Raw genomic sequence first — 17,054 nt, 5'->3', positions numbered from 1 at the left:
GATCACAGCAACGCCATGCAACGCTACAGGCTTGGGGAGGAGTGGCTGGAGAGCTGCCTGGAGGAAAAGGACCTGGGGATGTTGGTTGACAGCCGGCTGAACATGAGCCGGCAGTGTGCTCAGGCGGCCAAGAAGGCCAACAGCATCCGGGCTTGTATCAGGAATAGTGTGGCCAGCAGGAGCAGGGAGGTGATCGTGCCCCTGTACTCGGCGCTGGTGAGGCCACACCTTGAGTACTGTGTGCAGTTTTGGGCCCCTCAGTACAAGAAAGACATCGAGGTGATGGAGTGTGTCCAGAGAAGGGCAACAAAGCTGGTGAAGGGTCTAGAGAACAAGTCTTGTGAGGAACGGCTGAGGGAACTGGGGTTGTTTAGTCTGGAGAAGAGGAGGCTGAGGGGAGACCTTATTGCTCTCTACAACTACCTGAAAGGAGGTTGTAGCGAGGCAGGGGACAGTCTCTTCTCCCAAGTAACAAGCGATAGGACAAGAGAAAATGGCCTCAAGCTGCGCCAGGGGAAGTTTAGGTTGGATATTAGGTGAAACTTCTTCACCGAAAGGGTTGTCAAACATTGGAACAGGCTGCCCAGGGAGGTGGTTGAGTCTCCATCCCTGGAGGTATTTAAAAGAAGGGTAGACATGGTGCTTGAGGATATGGTTTAGTGGTGGACTTGGCAGTGATAGGTTAGCGGTTGGACTCAGTGATCTTAAGGGTCTTTTCCAACATTAACAATTCTATGATTCTATGATTTTATACGGTATGGAATATCCCTTTGGTCAGTTGGGGTCAGCTGTCCCAGCCATGTCCCCTCCCAACTCCTTGTGCACCCCCAGCCCGCTCACTGGTGGGGTGGGGTGAGAAGCAGAAAAGGCCCTGATTGTTCAGCAGTGACTAAAACATCTCTGTGTTATTAACATTGTTTTCAGCACAAATCCAAAACATAGCCCCATACTATTATTAAAAAAATTAACTTTATCCCAACCAAAACCAGCACATAGAAAAATCTGTGTATGCAGTCTACTTTACGTCAGTATTTATGAGTCACCCATTATTGTGCTAAGAACCAACTGATATCACTCATGCCATGCAAATGGCAAGTGACTCCAACCAACTTGGTAGTGGACTTGGGTTTCAAGCCTCTAAGTAATCAGTAGGATAGCAAAATTCCTGACCTCAAACAATGCAGCAAGAAAAGGCTAGCTTTATATATTGAAGCACAGCACTGAAATTGGAAGGATCAGAAAAAACTTCTTTCCTGTGCGGGGTGACAGAGCAGTGGCACAGGCTGCCCAGGGAGGTTGTGGAGTCTCCTTCCCTGGAGACATTCAAAACCCATCTGGAGGCGTTCCTGTGCCCCCTGCTCTGGGTGTGCCTGCTCAAGCAGGGGGGTTGGACAAGATGATCTCCAGAGGTCCCTTCCAACCCCTACCATTCTGTGATTCTGTGACTCTGTGGTCCTGCAGGCTACTGTGGATGAAAAGGACAGAGATGTTATGGCTGTGAATCCCAAATACTATAATATGAGTCAGGATCATTCCACAAAACTGCGTAATACTTAAGTAATGACAAAAAAGTTTGTTCTCTAAATTTTCCGGATTGGGACTGGCGGGGGCGGGGGCAAGGGAAGACAGTAAGAGAAGGGCATCAGAGACAGCAGGGAGGCAGGAATGTACTACTCTCTTTTACTACTTTTGCCAGTTTTGATGAGCAAACTTTTATCCTTTTCTTCTGCCTCAATAACAGAGTTTGACCATGTTTCAGTATACTATATTTTGTATAGTACAGCCACAGCTGAGCCAGGAAACAGTTTTTACAGGAGATTTTTGGAGGAATTTTGGGGGGAAGTCTTGGTGAAGATTCTTACACATCACTCAACCATTGTGATCTGGGCTAGAGGGGGAGCTATAAGCATCTGTGTTGTCTTTCCAAAAAAACAAAGACCACATCAGGTATGCATGTGTTAAAGAAGCCAAACTTTTGAACTCTTAAGGTTTAAGAGATATTTGCAACAAATAAGTTTGTAAAATATCCATGGACTGCTATATATACTATAGAATATTTGTCAGGTAATTGTGGAAAACAAACAAACAAACAAAATACCCCAAAGCAAATAATCCTGTAAAGGTTATTTTTTAGAAATTCAGAAAGTGTTTATGTTCAAGGAAACTTTTACTCACTGTAAATAGATCACCTACTTCTGCCTGTGACACTTAACATCAAGAAAGGGGAATATTTAAACTGGAAGGCTGTAGTTAGCAACATGACAAGACATAGTACAAGAGTTTATTCAGGTCAGAAAAGAATATCCTTAAAAGTGGAAATAAAGCCAAAGTGATGTTAATAAAACTGAACACGGAGGTTGGCTAAGAGGAGCAAATACGTGAAGGTACCTAGAAAAGCTAAACAGGAATTGTTAAAGTATCACAGAAATAGAAAGCCTGCAGAAGAGTCATTAGGTCTGCTAGACCACCAGAGGATAAAGAGTCAATCCAAAATGATCAGGAGACGGCAAAGAAAATAAATTCTTTTACTCTAGTATTCTCGAAAGACAAGGGAGAAATACACTCACTAACAGAATTCTTTACAGATAATTTCAGACCCATAGTGGTAGTGAGCCAAAAAGAGGTGAAAATATCAGGAAGAAAGTCTGGAAGGTAAATGAGAAGGATTTTACAGTGTATTTCAGAGGAAAACCCCAAAACTGAGTTACCAATAAAATATGTCACTTAAATGACATTTTAACTGAGCTGTTAATTAACATTGTGGATTTCTTTGTAAATACACTCTAAAGGATTATTCTGGAAACTATGAATGGGAAAGCCAATCTCAACACTTACATGATGTATTGGAAACTCAACTCAAGTAGGGGGTAGGAAAAAATGCAAGAAATCAGGGACAGTAGAAGTGTTTGTGTATGAAAAAACATTGAACACACAGATTGAACAACAACACAGAAGAGTAAAGCAAGTCTTAACAGGAGGTATAAGAAAAATGTGAATGATACTTTGAAGATCCAGTATTTTTCTTTTTTTCCCACAGACTTGAAATGAGCACCCAGTAAGCTGGTGAAGGTCATGAGGAGACTCTTATTGACTTTCTGAGCTTTGGGTCAGGCTTTTAGGCTTGGGTTCACCCACCTAACTTCCAGCATTTAGCTCCAGTGCCAAGGTGAAAATTCTCCAATCCAGACACTAAACTTCACTCTAAAAACCCTCTGTAGTCAGGGAGGAATTAGGCAATTCAGCCCGCGTAAAGTCTCAGTTGTGCCCTGAAGTTACATTTCTCTCCCTCCATAGGGAGGAAGCATAGAGCAGTGCCTGAAATTTGGCAGGATGTATCCAGCATGTTGAATAACAATTAACAATGAGGTTTAATTTTCCTTTCTAAATAACCTTGATGGAAATGTATTAGTCTTCAAATCAGACAATGTTAGTGCTCTTCATGCCTTATGCTGATGGGGGAAACAGAAGTTTCTATGAACTGTAATGGCAGCCAAAAGAAAAGTACTGATCAGTTGGAAAAGTTAGACTACTCTGAATATAGATTCATGCTTCTATGCCTTTCTAGAGATGGCCAAGTAAGAAAAATATCCCTTTTTGCATAATAAATGATTAACTGTACATCTCCAATCACATCTGGAAAACATTGCTGAATTTCATTCTGAATAGCTGACATTCCCTGTTATGGTTTTGTCAGCATATGCTTCTTTTGCCTCTTGCAAAATATTTGATAAAATATTAATGTAGAAATAAAACAACAAAACTACAAAAACAGATTTTCCAATTTTCTGATAAATCAGAATGGCTCAGCATAAGCTTACCAACATTTTTTTCCACATTTTACAGCATTATCAGAGTAAAACACACTACTTCTCCTGATTTATTCTTAGGCCATGGGAGGGAGACTAGAAAGCAGTCAGTCCAAGCCAGCAATGAGAGAAAGGGAGAGCTTGCTCAGCAGCCGGGCTGGAAAGGACACCCCACCCCTCTAAACTTCTGGGGAGAACATTCCTTTTCCTTCTCCAGCAGCTGGAAGTGGACTGCAGTTAAAGAAAAGAAAAAAAAAAGTGGAAAAACTAGATTAGGAAATAATAAAGTGTTAGGCAGGTTAGCTAGTGATAATTAATCTTTTCTACCTTCAGAAGCTAAGAAGGAAAAAGAAGTAGGGTAGATGAGAGCTGCCTCTCTCCGGCAGCCAGAGGAGTGAGGCTGAGCGTGGCAAGTGGGGAATACTGGCTGCTGGGCGGAGTGGATGGATAAAGTGGGTGTGATTTGTGACACTCCTTGGGAAGGAGCCACCACAGCATGCTCTGTTCAGCCAGCTTTGCAGTTGGCCTCCTCTGACACAGTAAAACATTTCAACCAGAAGAAAATAAGCATTAGACTGCTATAAAAATTCAAATGATGCACCACAAAACAAAATGGTACAATTTGATACTAACTGCTGGTTAGCAATTTCTGGTCAATATGATGATCATCACTTAATTATAGGCTTGTTTGCGGGAAGTTCAGCCTTCTAACAGCTATGGTTTTAAATATAACACAGTGATTAGAAACAGTTATTAACGGGTTGGTGCCGTTATTCCCCTTGAGTCCCTAAATAAGAAATTACAAATCCTGTTTGAAGATGAAATATGACCACTAGAGGATGCAGTCAAGATCCTCAATGAGCGAGGCATCCTGTTCCTCACTCATCCTCTGCAAGACCAGCCAGAAAATAGAAAAATAGTTTCTGGAATATTTGGGTGAATAAATGGCAATCCAGAAGTCAGGGAGAATTTATCAGCTAAGTAGTGTAACTAGGATAACCCAGAAATAAATCCACAAGCCCTGCTTTTAGTTAATATTTTCTTCTCTTGTATACTTTCTGGGCTTTTCTCTTTTGTTCTTTTGTTAGTTGTTCCTCTTTTCCCTCCATTATCTGTTGACTGTTCATCCCTCAAATCCACCCTTCCATTATCCTTTACTAGTATTTACCTTCTCATCCTGAGAGTTAATCTTAATAAGCCATTCACTCTATCAGTTGAACCTGGGATACACCTGTACTGAACACTTATGGGTACATTTCATACAGCTTTTTATTGAACATATTGAATAACAAGCCCCAATTATTTTTTAAAATCTCTCTCTCATTTCATATTTATTTACTTACTACTTCACTCGATTGATTTATTCTTTCCCCATCCATCCGGCCCACAGCCACAAACACTTGCTTAATCTTGCTTTCTCTCTCATAACCACAATTACTCACCCACAACTAGTAGATCATCCTTATTTAGGAAATTACTTGCAATTTGGAGAGGGCAAAAGGGATACCAACAACAACAAAAATCCAGAACCAAAACAGGAACTACTGACTGTTGATTGATACATCAGTGATGTAAAAAAACCCAAACCAACCAAAATCAGCCCTTGAAAATAATATGTGTCTTAAATAGACTTGAAGGCAGACTCCCAATGCTGATTATCAGTAGGGAAACTTCTCCAGTAAAACAGAGGGGAAGGTGATTGATATGCCTCCATGATTATCACAATGCATTTAAATTAAAGGAGAGAAGGTTGCTTCAACTTGGACATGTCTTGCTTTAACTGTTCAGCATTTTATTTCAAAAAATAGTATTTGTTTCTCTATACCTTCCTTTGGCCATGCTGGATGCAGTAGTTCCTTTATTTGCATCTCAGTAAATCAGGCTTTTCTAATCTGTGTATGACTATTCATCTAATTTTGCTACTGGTATCTGCTATTCAATTTTGGCTGAGGCCTGGATTTTGCGATTGAAATCATCACAAATATTGACTTCATTGGGCTGGGGAAGGTCATAAGGGCCTTCCTTCATAATATCGATATAGAATTGGGGCCCGAGAGTGTAGATTAACATATTGAAGTGTATGACGTAGAATATATAATACACAATATCAGCTGATTAACATTACCTCTGAAGCTTAACTTTTCCATTTTCCCTTATTTTACAGTTTAAGCATAGACTGCTAACCTTATTTTTGTGTTTAATTCTAAGTCAGTTGTGAGGAAAAAGTTTGATAGTGGCTAAACTCAAGAGATCCAACATCAAAAGAAATTTTCAACATTCGGACAAAATAAAACCAGGTGTGAATAAAATATCATATTGCAATAGTAAGTGTTATTAAAGCCATTAAAGTACATTTGAATCCGGTGTTCTATTCATTTTCAAAGCTGACATTTGTAAATGTATATAGGCAGGGCTCTTGCAAATTTAAAACAGAACATTAGGACTTGTTCTGGAATCTGTAGCACCATCATACTGTATTTTGTAGATACATAATAATTTATAATTTTCTGTCTTTGAGCAGCAGCCATCACATTTTTATAACCAAATAGTATCCTTGTTGGTTAGCATAATAAGTAATAACAAAAATGTTACTAAAAAGAGATGTTTGTAGCATCTTAGTGTAGGTATGCAGTGTCTTTGATAGCACACTTTGTTACATACCCTCAATATCTGTTCTAAGGAACAGTCTTAAGGATTTTTCTTGTAAATTTGCTAGCTGCTTTTAAGTTAGAGCTGTTGCATTTCCATCTTGTCCCTTTGATAAATGTCATGACAGTGTGAATCTTAGCCTTTCTGTAATTTTGAAGGAAAATAGGAGAAGTTGTATTATCATCTCTGTCTATGAAATTTATTTCTGAAGCGAATGCCATACATATTTCTGAAATGAATGCCAAATGTATTTTCTAGAAGTGAGTGCCATTGAAAGCCAAGGCAGGCAATTTATACCGTGCATAATAATGATATTAATTTTTATGGTGTGTATAAGTTACATTTTGATTAGTTTTTTGCATGATTAAAAATTTGCAAAGCCTTTATGGCCCCCAGGAGCCTACCTGTAATAAACAGCTCTCACCTTCCAAACCATAAACCAGGTCTGCAGCACTCGAACATTAGAGCTAATTGCCTTGCTACATCAAAGGGAGCACCACAAGACTGAGGAAAATCACAGAAGGGGGGGTGGGGAGTGGGGGGCAGTTTCACCTCTAAAGGTTATGTGTTTGTGGCTTGGGGGAGCCCTGTAAAGTTATGGCCTCAGAACTGCTGTTTGCGATTAAGTTGATGGGGAAAGTCTATCCCGCAATCTCTCCCTGCTGCTGACACAGAGTCTTTGTTCACATTCAGATTTCTCAAACTGTTGCCAGGGTCAGGCTGAGGTCAGACACCACGATGATGTATAGGAGAACATGTCTGGGAATTTCTCTCACACTTAAAACACATACCAGAAAAACAGGAGAGCACCCTGCAAAAATTGTCTGATGAGACCCAGATGATACTGTAGCTTTTCTTTTAGTACCTTCATAATTTTCTTTCTCTTTGCCTGACACACACACAATGTTTTATTAATGTGTGCCACGATAGCCCTCACAATTTTATGTCCCCTCAAGATAAGGACACTCAGTAGTAGCACTTTGACACTTCATTTTCCAGCCCAGGGGGATTGGGCCAGTAAATCTAGTAAAAGAAGCAACGCGTCCGTTCCCAAGGATGAGTCGAAAAGGGATTGCCATCGGCTCCGTGAGGCCACGGGGCCTGACACTGGATACGAGCCTCATGTGCGCGCGCTCAGCATTAGCACAGCCCGAGCCAGGCATGATCACAGGCTCGCAGCATCCTGAACTGCGCTCCCCCGCCACCCTGACAAACACAGCCCTGCTTCCAGCTGCGACAGGGATGCCTACCATGTTTGATTAGCTATCATCATGGGAGGGGGCGGGGGACCGCAGGGGGGAGAGCGCTGAAACAGCATGAGGGGGGTTTCCATTCTGATGGAAATTTTTTTTTTATATGCAATTATTTTTAAAAGAGGGGACCATCTTTCTCCCTGTATTTTTCCAAAAAGTGGACACGCATGCTTAGTCCTAACCCATTGTATTCTGATGTCAATGCAAAACACATTGATCTGTGGTTGAGTTTCTTTTTTTTTTTTTGGTTCAGTTTCCAAAATTGCAGCTGTGTTTTTCTCTTCCAATTTACAAAAGGTTTTGCAGAGAGTTGAGAATCGGATAGGTTCGCCACATCGATCTGAGGGTTGTTTGCCTAGGCATACAGTTTCAGTGTATGGCTGGCAAGTAAGGCACTAAGCAGCAATTTTTTTGTGCTCAGCTGCTACATATGACAGAGGATATTTCATTCGGCTGTCAGAATGTTATTAATAAAACATGGGGTGCGAAGAGGGCCACTATTTCCCCTTTCAATCACTATAGCATTTACAATGAAAATTTTATGCAGTGTGTAATTTTCAGTTAATGCTTGACACTTAAAATGTCGGTAGCTGCATTTTGTATGGTTCCTGAAGGGTTAATTGTATCATGTTCCCTGCATAAAAGCTCTGCTTATCAAAAGTGAATAGAAGAGTGTATGCAAATGTGTGTCTGTGACCTTTTGCCTTTCCAGGGTTAATTTATATGGTCATTAAAGATTTTATGAAATTGAGCGGCCTGGTGCTTCGAATCCCATTTTACCTTCACCTCCTAATTTATATAATTCCTACCTGAACTGGGAAATATGATTTTTTTTTTTTTTTTTCTGTGCTGCAATGAAAACAGCATGCTGTGCTGTAGGGAGTTGCAAGTCTGGTTATCTGGCATTACTCAGATTGCTAAAAATTCATTAAAATGTGACATCAGCACAGTGAGAGACAAATGATCACAGGATGAAAAGGAACAGTGGGCCTTTCACGGATTAGTGCTACACAGCCCCAGCATAGAAGCTAACTGCATAAACAGATTAATCCACCAGTAGCAGCATAGCTAAGATTTACCGAATAATTAAATGGGCTTGAGTTACTGTGAAGATTTCCATGTAATCTAGCTGGTGTGAACACGTAAGTGAGGTGTGGGTAATGCTGCTTCCTCAGAAGCCATAGACCAAGTTGCATCATTTATCCTGAATGGCTCCCCCTGGAGACAAAATTTGAGACTTCTCCCGCAAAGCCAGAGGTTTATATTTAATACAGTACCTAATACCTAATACTTACTTACTGCAATTAGCGGGATACTGCTGCACTAATAGGATTTATATTTGAATCCCTTTCCCCCCCCCCCTTTTTTTTTTTTCTTTTCTTTTTTTTTTTTTTTTTTTTTTTGGCTCCAAGATGCATTTTTACATGTGCTGGCTTTTGTTCCACCCCGTGTGGTGTGTGTGTGCGCGCGCGTGTGTGTATGTATTTTAACACAAATCATTTCTAGTCAAAGAATATGAAATGACAGGGTTTAAACCTGTCACACTGGGGGAAAGCAGGTACCCTGATAAAGACACGGTCAGAATTTCTGGATAGATTTTGAAATACTGCAAATTATTTGCAATTAATGTCCAACCTCTTTAAAGTGCTGCTCTTTCCCTACTCCCTTTCTCCCCCCCACCCCTCTTTCCCCTATTTTGCCACCTTTTTTTTGTGCTGTTCCTATTACAGGACATATTTTTTAAATGCCGTTAAATGGTCATTGAGTTTCTTTTCTAAGATCTTTTCTGTGCTTATCCACAGAAGAACAAGGTGAAGATACAGAAGGGTCTGCTAAAAGTACATCAGTGGCTGTTGCTGATGATAAAGACTCAAGTGAGAGAGACAATAGTGAAGGCAAAAAATCTTGTAAAGACTCTGGTAAGATGCTAGAATTTTGTCTTCCCCCTTTTTTAACTTATGAAATGATATTTCATTTTAAACTGTCTGGACATTCCCACTACTATTCATTGCATGTGCATTTTGCATGTGATTTCTATCAGTAGCCTCCCATTGACCTATTTTTAATCATAACCATCTGACAGGATAGATGCGGATAAGTTGAAGAATATTACAGGACGACCAGTGAGATTATTTTTTAATCAAATCAGTTTGTGTGCTTGTAATTTTTTAAGCGCCTTTCATTAATCTTAGCTGTACTTGTGATTCCTCTGATGGCATATTAATTTTTCATAAGCATAGGATTAGGTACCACTTGAATATTTTCTTCAATCAGGTTTTGCCCCCCTTTTAACCCAAAGAATGTGGGGGTTTTTGTTATTATTATTTTTTGCTCTTGCTCTCTGATCAGTTGCTCCCAAGAATCTGGCCTCTTCCTGGGCATTTATTTGAGGCATTTTGAAAAAAATACACAAAATCCAGTGAAAAAGTTTACAGATGATTCAGCCTAAGAAAGAGGAAATATCATTGAAAACGGATTATGGTTTGGGTAATTTTGATCTCCTGGAATAGACAAAGCCCAGTAATGAAAGCTACTGTCTTTGAAAACAAAACCCCTATGTCATGACATTTACTTGTGCACAAACAAACCCAGGGCCAGCATCTGGTGTAGATACCCAAGGCTTTTTCTGTGTTTAATTTGGCAAATATGTGACTTCATCCATGCTTTTTATGTATGAGATGGAAATCTATGGTCACAATGAATATTACATTGGCTACTTTTGCCTCACGCTATACCTAGTTACATTATGTTGGATTCACTGAAGCAGAAGAAGTGCTGAAACAGGTTGAAGCCTATTAGTTTCAGGTAGTCATATATCTTTTCCTTGTATGCCAATGACAGCAGCATACAAAGGACGTTGTATTCTCCATAAAGACATATAGTTGTAGAGAAAATATCATTTTACATATGAGTTTCCTTACACGCAAATTCTCCCATACTGTAATTCTCTCTTTACATATTAAAACACTTTTGCATTTATTTAAAAAAATATTACAGATGTCCCTTTCTGTGCTGAATCAATTCAGAAGACTGACTTAAAGAATAAAGCTTCCTTTAAGTTTGCTTGTTGACGTGCTAAAGCCAGTACCCATCACAGTTTAGAACCTCTGCTTCTCTTCAATTGTTTTATTTTTGACATCAAGAGACTGAAGAAAGGCCAATGATGACAACGCTGATGCTGAGCAAGAAACTGTGTTGTGGTTTAAAATATATATCCCCCTTGGCTGGCTCTCTGTCTTGGTAAAATCTGTCTGCAGTGCAGTAAAGCCATGCTCCCAGGCCGACATAGGTCCTCCTGTGCAGTCTTATCAGGGGCAGTCCTGGATGCTCCCCAGGAGAGGGCTGACAGCCACCTGCACCCTGCATTTCCTACCATACACTCTGCCTAGGGGACACTGTGAACCACTTCAGGGAGTTTATCAGTCCTCTGTTTCCTTAGGCAGGTCCATTTATAGTTTTTCAAGAAAGAATATAGTATTAAAGCTCAAGCAAAAAAAAAAAAAATTAAAAAAAAAAAAGATGGAATCTAGAAAAAAATACTGAAGGGGAATTCTCAAAATTCCATCAGGATTAGCCGCTCATAAGGGCCAAGTTTAATTAGGACAAACCTATATCCAGATGCCTACTGGGTGCACTACAAAAAAACAGCATAATTGTTCTGCATTCCCGTGCCAGCAATTACACAAATAACTTTGCAGTAAGATTCATATAAAAACAAGGGCTGAAATCATGATTGCCTTTGTGCTTTGCAGAAAATAGTTTGTAGTGTAAAATCCTAAATCTTTTAGAAACTTTTATTTTCCTAATCTAAATTAATTCTGCATATGTAACATTCAGGTCATCATCTTAATTTTCACTCAGTTGACAAGTATTTCTAATGACTGCATAACTGCTTATGTATAATTGAATGTTAATTTGGGCTTTCTCATGAATTGAGTGTTGCAAGTCTTGCCAAAGAAATTTCAGGAAAACCAATAAATTAATCACAATACTAACAAGTTAGACAGGAAAATGGTGTGACCCCTCTTTAGCATAGAATCTATTAGACGAGAAAGGATTAACATGTATTTAGTAGCAGTATGTTTGTGTAAGCTGTTGTGCTGTATTGCTTACCTTATCTCAAGGAGTAGAGCTTTCAAAATGAGACTTGGCAATATGCGAGTTATATTTGTTGAATATTCATTCAGAATAGAAAAGCCTACTAATGCCTCATTTATATTGTCATTTAAATCTAGTGCCACTTTAGATTAATTATAATCCAAATTACAGCACTATGCAGTGCAAGAATTAATATGGAATTTATCCAGATTAATACATTTGCATTGAAAATGTAATATGTCTCTGCCATGGCTAAGGGGAGCACTTTTTAATAAGGTAGTAAACATGAGGAAGGATGGAAATTAACCTTCATTATTGCAATGAAAATTATCCTTTCATTCTACTCTAATTAGAAAGAATACTCTACCGGTAATTATAATTTTAGAATTATTTTGAGGCTGAATAACATCATCTGATGTGTCAGAAGTCTTAAATTATACAATCTTTACCAAATACACAGATTCATAAATAAGAAAATAGTATTGCGATTATGGCTTTTCCAGGATTTTTTTTTCATTAGCGTACGTATTTTGTTAACTTTCTCCTTCTTGTTAGTCACACAAACATTTTTATTTTGGGGTTTCAAAAATGTTATGAAGGTGATGGCATCTGAATTGCAGTAAATTATGTCATTTTTATATTAGCAGTCTTACACAAGTTAAATAATTCTGTAACTGACAGGCAATCATTGACTAGTCTATTTCATGGCACTTATTTATAATTAAACTTAGCTTTTGAGCTAAATGTATTGAAATTATATTATACATCTAAAATAATGCTGCTTATATTATAAAATGAGTTACAGTTGTGTTTCACCATTAGGAAAAAAACCCCAACAAACAATGTGTCTCAAGAATAAAAAGTGTGTATTTAAAACATGAATAACAACTGAATTTAGTCTGTTCCTACAGCTGCCTAATAAGACTAGCATGCTAGTGGAACATCCAGCTATGAAAACAGTGCCACATGGCATGCTTGGGACCATAGTATTTTCTCTCCTCTCTCCCTCTTCCTTCAATCCCCTTCCTATAAGACCGTAACTTTGCTCACCCTCCCTACAGGAAGTTCCTTAAAACAGTGAATTCAACACGGAAAGCAGAAAGTTGATATAGCAAGACGAGGCACTGGGTTGTAATAGCTGGACCATTTACTTGCGTAAGGAGATGATCTCCTTTGGTTTTGGCATGTATACTCTGGCTTGGGGGGTTCAGTCCTCACCACGTGCCGGGGCAAGTGGCATCCCCATGCCAGGGGGAAGAATCAACCCCCTTTTTATTTTTTTCAAAGCTCACCATAACTCACAGAGCTGGGTAGTTTACTATAGGCCAGATGTAACTTCAGTTGTTTAAGAAGTAACAGTGCTTGAGGTTGAATGAATCCAGAGCAACAACAACAACAAAAACAACAAAGCCTCTGTAAATTTTGACAGTTTATATAAATATCATAGTAAACATAGTAAAAAGCTGTGCTTTGTTATGCATTTATTGACCCCAGCACAGTGTTTTATAACTTTACGGTTTTATTATATTAACCGCAAAAGAAACTTTAACCAAAAAACCCTCTTGTTTTTATAGAAACAAGAACTATGTGTTTTATGATTATTATAGGCCCTTTGAAGTAATTAAGTTATTCCATCCTGTGGTGGAAGATGATGTGTAATATTAACCTTCTGTGAGCCCAGGCACACACAGAGTGCACTCCAAGCTAAATGTCACTAGCCGTTAAATACTATTGCCAAAACACAGTTAAATGTATTTTCACAAGTGGATTTTGGAGCAGAATTTGGATCTTAATTTCTGTAACAACCCGTTGAGAACAATCTAGCATGATGAGGGGAAGATAAGGCGCAGTTGTTTTCTTTTGGCTTTTAAATTCAGCGTCCTGTATAGCAGTGTCTCTCTTTACACCAGCCGAGATTCGAGGCCATTTGTCTTTAAAAAGGGACATTTTAAAAGTGACATATGATAAAGGTAAGAAACAGTAGTCAGCTGTTAGACATTTTTGACAGTTGGAAATGAAGAGAGGTTAATAATTTGAACCTATCCTTCTAAAACCTGAGAAGCAACCTTTCTCTGTTAATATCATATGTCACTTTTTTACTTCCCATAATTCTCACAGAAAAGACATTTAAATAATAATGGTGCATTGTCAAGTAAATAAAGACAGGCCAAGGAGTACTGTATCATCACAAACCAAAGTGAGTAATAAAATGGTGGCTTATGTGGTTGCATCATGTAGATTTTGCCTTTAAGCACTCTTAGTCCTTCAGGTCGTCAGCACAGCGCTGACTGAGCAGACTAAATGAGGCCTTCAGGATCAGTTCCTAGTGTGTGAAAATTCAGTAGGGTTCCAGAAAGTGACTTGTTCAGATATTAAACTGATGTTGACAAATTGGTCATTAAAAGCAGGGAAATATGGCAGGAATAAACTTTAATTTGAGCAAGAACATGCAAAAGTTACTGGTCTAATTATACCAAAAGAAATAATTAGCAACTTAGGAACGAGAAACAATGTGTGGGGAAATCACCATTAATGTATAAGTTATAAAATATGTTTCAGGGTTTTTTTAAAGAATGCTGTTTGGAAAATGTCCCTGTATGATTCAGTTTCCAACTGTTATTGTACCATGAGGATTTAGTATCTACCTTGAAAACTGTTCTCTTATTTTACTTCTCTTTAACGTTGCTCTTTTAATACCAAATATTGCACTATATGAAAACAATAATAATAGAAACTTCTTCATTTTGTCTACAGAAAAATACAAGTATTTTCTTTGTTCATGTTTACTTTGTTGCCAAAACATCCATGACCTTATTTTTAAATTAATCCTAGGTTATTGTGCAATGAGGTGCAATTTGTTCATTTATATGAACCTTATGTGGATTGAAAAAAATCAAGATAAATCTTCATGCACAGCATACAATCAGATTACCCCTGGACTATATATTTACGTTGGGTCTGATAGCAATCAATGGTTTAGCTTCATTGCATTTCAAGATGTATTTGCACCCAGTGTCCAGTGATAGTGTCCTCACCCTGGAAATAATTTAGTTGCAAATTGACTGGAAGATGGTGAAAATTGAAAGTTAAAATTAGAAATACTCATAATAAACAGCAGAAAAAAGGTCAGATGATGCCGCACTATGATGAGATTGGAATGGTTGGTAAATGAGGTTTTGTGTTTGTCGTGAGATGTATGTGACATGCCTACCCAATGCTCTTGTAATATCCAGCCTAGCAGAAGAGATTATCTGGCAAATTGACGCTGGAAAGAATTTTCTGATGGACTGGGAAATTAGAATTGCACTCTTTCCTTTGATGTCTGCAAGACTGGGCCACATTACACAGCTAGTTCAGGCATAATATTAAATATAGTATTTAATACGTAATAGTAGAACTATCTATAGAAAACAATTATATTCTGGTTTTGATCACAAATGCCAGACTATAAAAATTCACAGTGTAAACATCTAAGGCAATCCCAAATGACTGATCTTTGTATATAATTAATATTAAGTTCGCTCTGAAATCCTATTCTCCACAGTATTTCTTTTAAAGCCTCACTATATTTAGCTTCAGAATTGTAACCAGGCAGGAGTTATCAAAACAGCACAATAATCATGTTGCTCAGACAGTTTAGAAAAGAGGGAAGGTAATTAAACAGCAGCAAATTAATTATTTTGGAAAACAGGATTTTAAAGCAAAAGCTGATTTGTTTTAATGTAATACACAAATTCATACTGAGCTGCTAAAGAAAGCATATTATTGATCAATCTTTAAAGGCAACCTAAGATTATCTAAACAGTAGAGACGAGTCCATTTTAAAATGTATTTGTAGAGTCTCCATCAAGGATAAAAGTATATCTTCACCTTTGTGCTTACCAGAGTTGTTTTATTCAACTACATTTTTCCTCAGAACTTTAAAAAAAAAAAAAAGACCCTGAAAGAAAATACAGACCTTTGGAATCACAACCTGTTTGTAAACCAGGATATTTTAAAGTTTAAAATATGTTCTTAAAAATTATGTTTTCGGAACAGGAATAGTCACACCAGAGAAGGAACCAAAAGTGAACACTGTGGTAGGGGCACAACAGCTTCTTCTGGCAAAAGAAGAGGATGGTGCAGCTAAAAAATCAAAGCCTCCAGAGGACAATAAATTTTGTCATGAGCAGGTAAAGGAAAATGTAACAACTTAATTGCATTCTAAAACTCTTTTAAATAACTCAAGAATGAAACAGAGATGATATGCTGTTAAAATAGCAATATCAGCAAGTTATATAAAGCACTCTGACTAACAGCCTGCATCTTAATTTGATTTTTTTTTCAGTTCTATCAATGTCCTTATTGTAACTACAATAGTAGGGACCCAAATCGTATCCAGATGCATGTCCTGTCACAGCATTCAATGCAACCTGTTATCTGCTGCCCCCTCTGCCAGGATGTCCTCAGCAACAAAATGCATCTCCAGCTTCATTTGACCCATTTGCACAGTGTGTCCCCCGACTGTGTGGAGAAACTGCTCATGACAGTAAGTGTTCCAAAAACTGACACACATGCTACAGAAACTTACGTGGGCCTTTGGGCAATGTATTTGTTGTGATATAGTATTCAGTACCCTGAGGAGTGGAGTGGGTCAGGACTCTTAGGTTCTGTTGCCAGCTCATCCAGTGACTGATGTCCCTTGGGAAAATGACTGAAGGTGGCTTTCAAAGATGCTGAAAACCTGCAGTTCCTCACTGACATTAACCTTGAAAAACTACGCCTGTCAATGTCTCTAAGTGCACACCTGTAAATTGGGTCTAATAACATCCAGGTCTCAGAGGTATTGTGACTCCTGTTTGTAAAATAACGGGAGTTCCCTGTAGAATGTAGTTCCCAAACATAGCAGGATTCCTGTGTATAGCTGGGCTGTACTTGCATTACATGAAATTCACTGTACAATATCAATAGTGGTGCTAACTGGAGAACAGGATTATCTTATTGTACAGAATGTCTTGTTTCTTACTTTTTGCTTGTGCATAAAAGACCCTTTAGGTTTCTTGTGAATAAAATGTGAGTAAGAAACAGAAAGGCAGGTCAAGAATAGGCAGCAATCCACTTAGGTCAGTTCTTTAGGATATCGCAGAATCACAGAATGTCAGGGATTGGAAGGAACCTCTGGAGATCACCTTGTCCAATCCCCCCTGCTTGAGCAGGGACACCCAGAGCAGGGGGCACACGAACGCATCCAGGCGGGTTTTGAATGTCT

General features: G+C 38.5%; 1 protein-coding gene across 2 annotated transcripts in view; it reads left to right on the top strand.

Annotated features, from left to right (window-relative positions):
- The window catches only part of ZFHX4 (zinc finger homeobox 4), a 154,252-nt gene that overhangs the window by 118,081 nt on the left and 19,117 nt on the right, over positions 1–17,054 (top strand). For both annotated transcript variants that reach the window (XM_064442515.1, XM_064442513.1), the window contains exons 5-7: positions 9,511–9,627; positions 15,845–15,978; positions 16,134–16,334. In XM_064442515.1, coding sequence (XP_064298585.1) covers positions 9,511–9,627; positions 15,845–15,978; positions 16,134–16,334 — 452 coding nt within the window. The remainder of the gene's footprint in view (positions 1–9,510; positions 9,628–15,844; positions 15,979–16,133; positions 16,335–17,054) is intronic.

Source organism: Phalacrocorax carbo, chromosome 2 (assembly GCF_963921805.1).
Source record: "Phalacrocorax carbo chromosome 2, bPhaCar2.1, whole genome shotgun sequence".
In the NCBI taxonomy this organism is placed as follows: Eukaryota; Metazoa; Chordata; class Aves; order Suliformes; family Phalacrocoracidae; genus Phalacrocorax; species Phalacrocorax carbo.
Note: the sequence above shows the minus strand (reverse complement) of the source record. Positions and strands in the feature narration are given on the sequence as shown.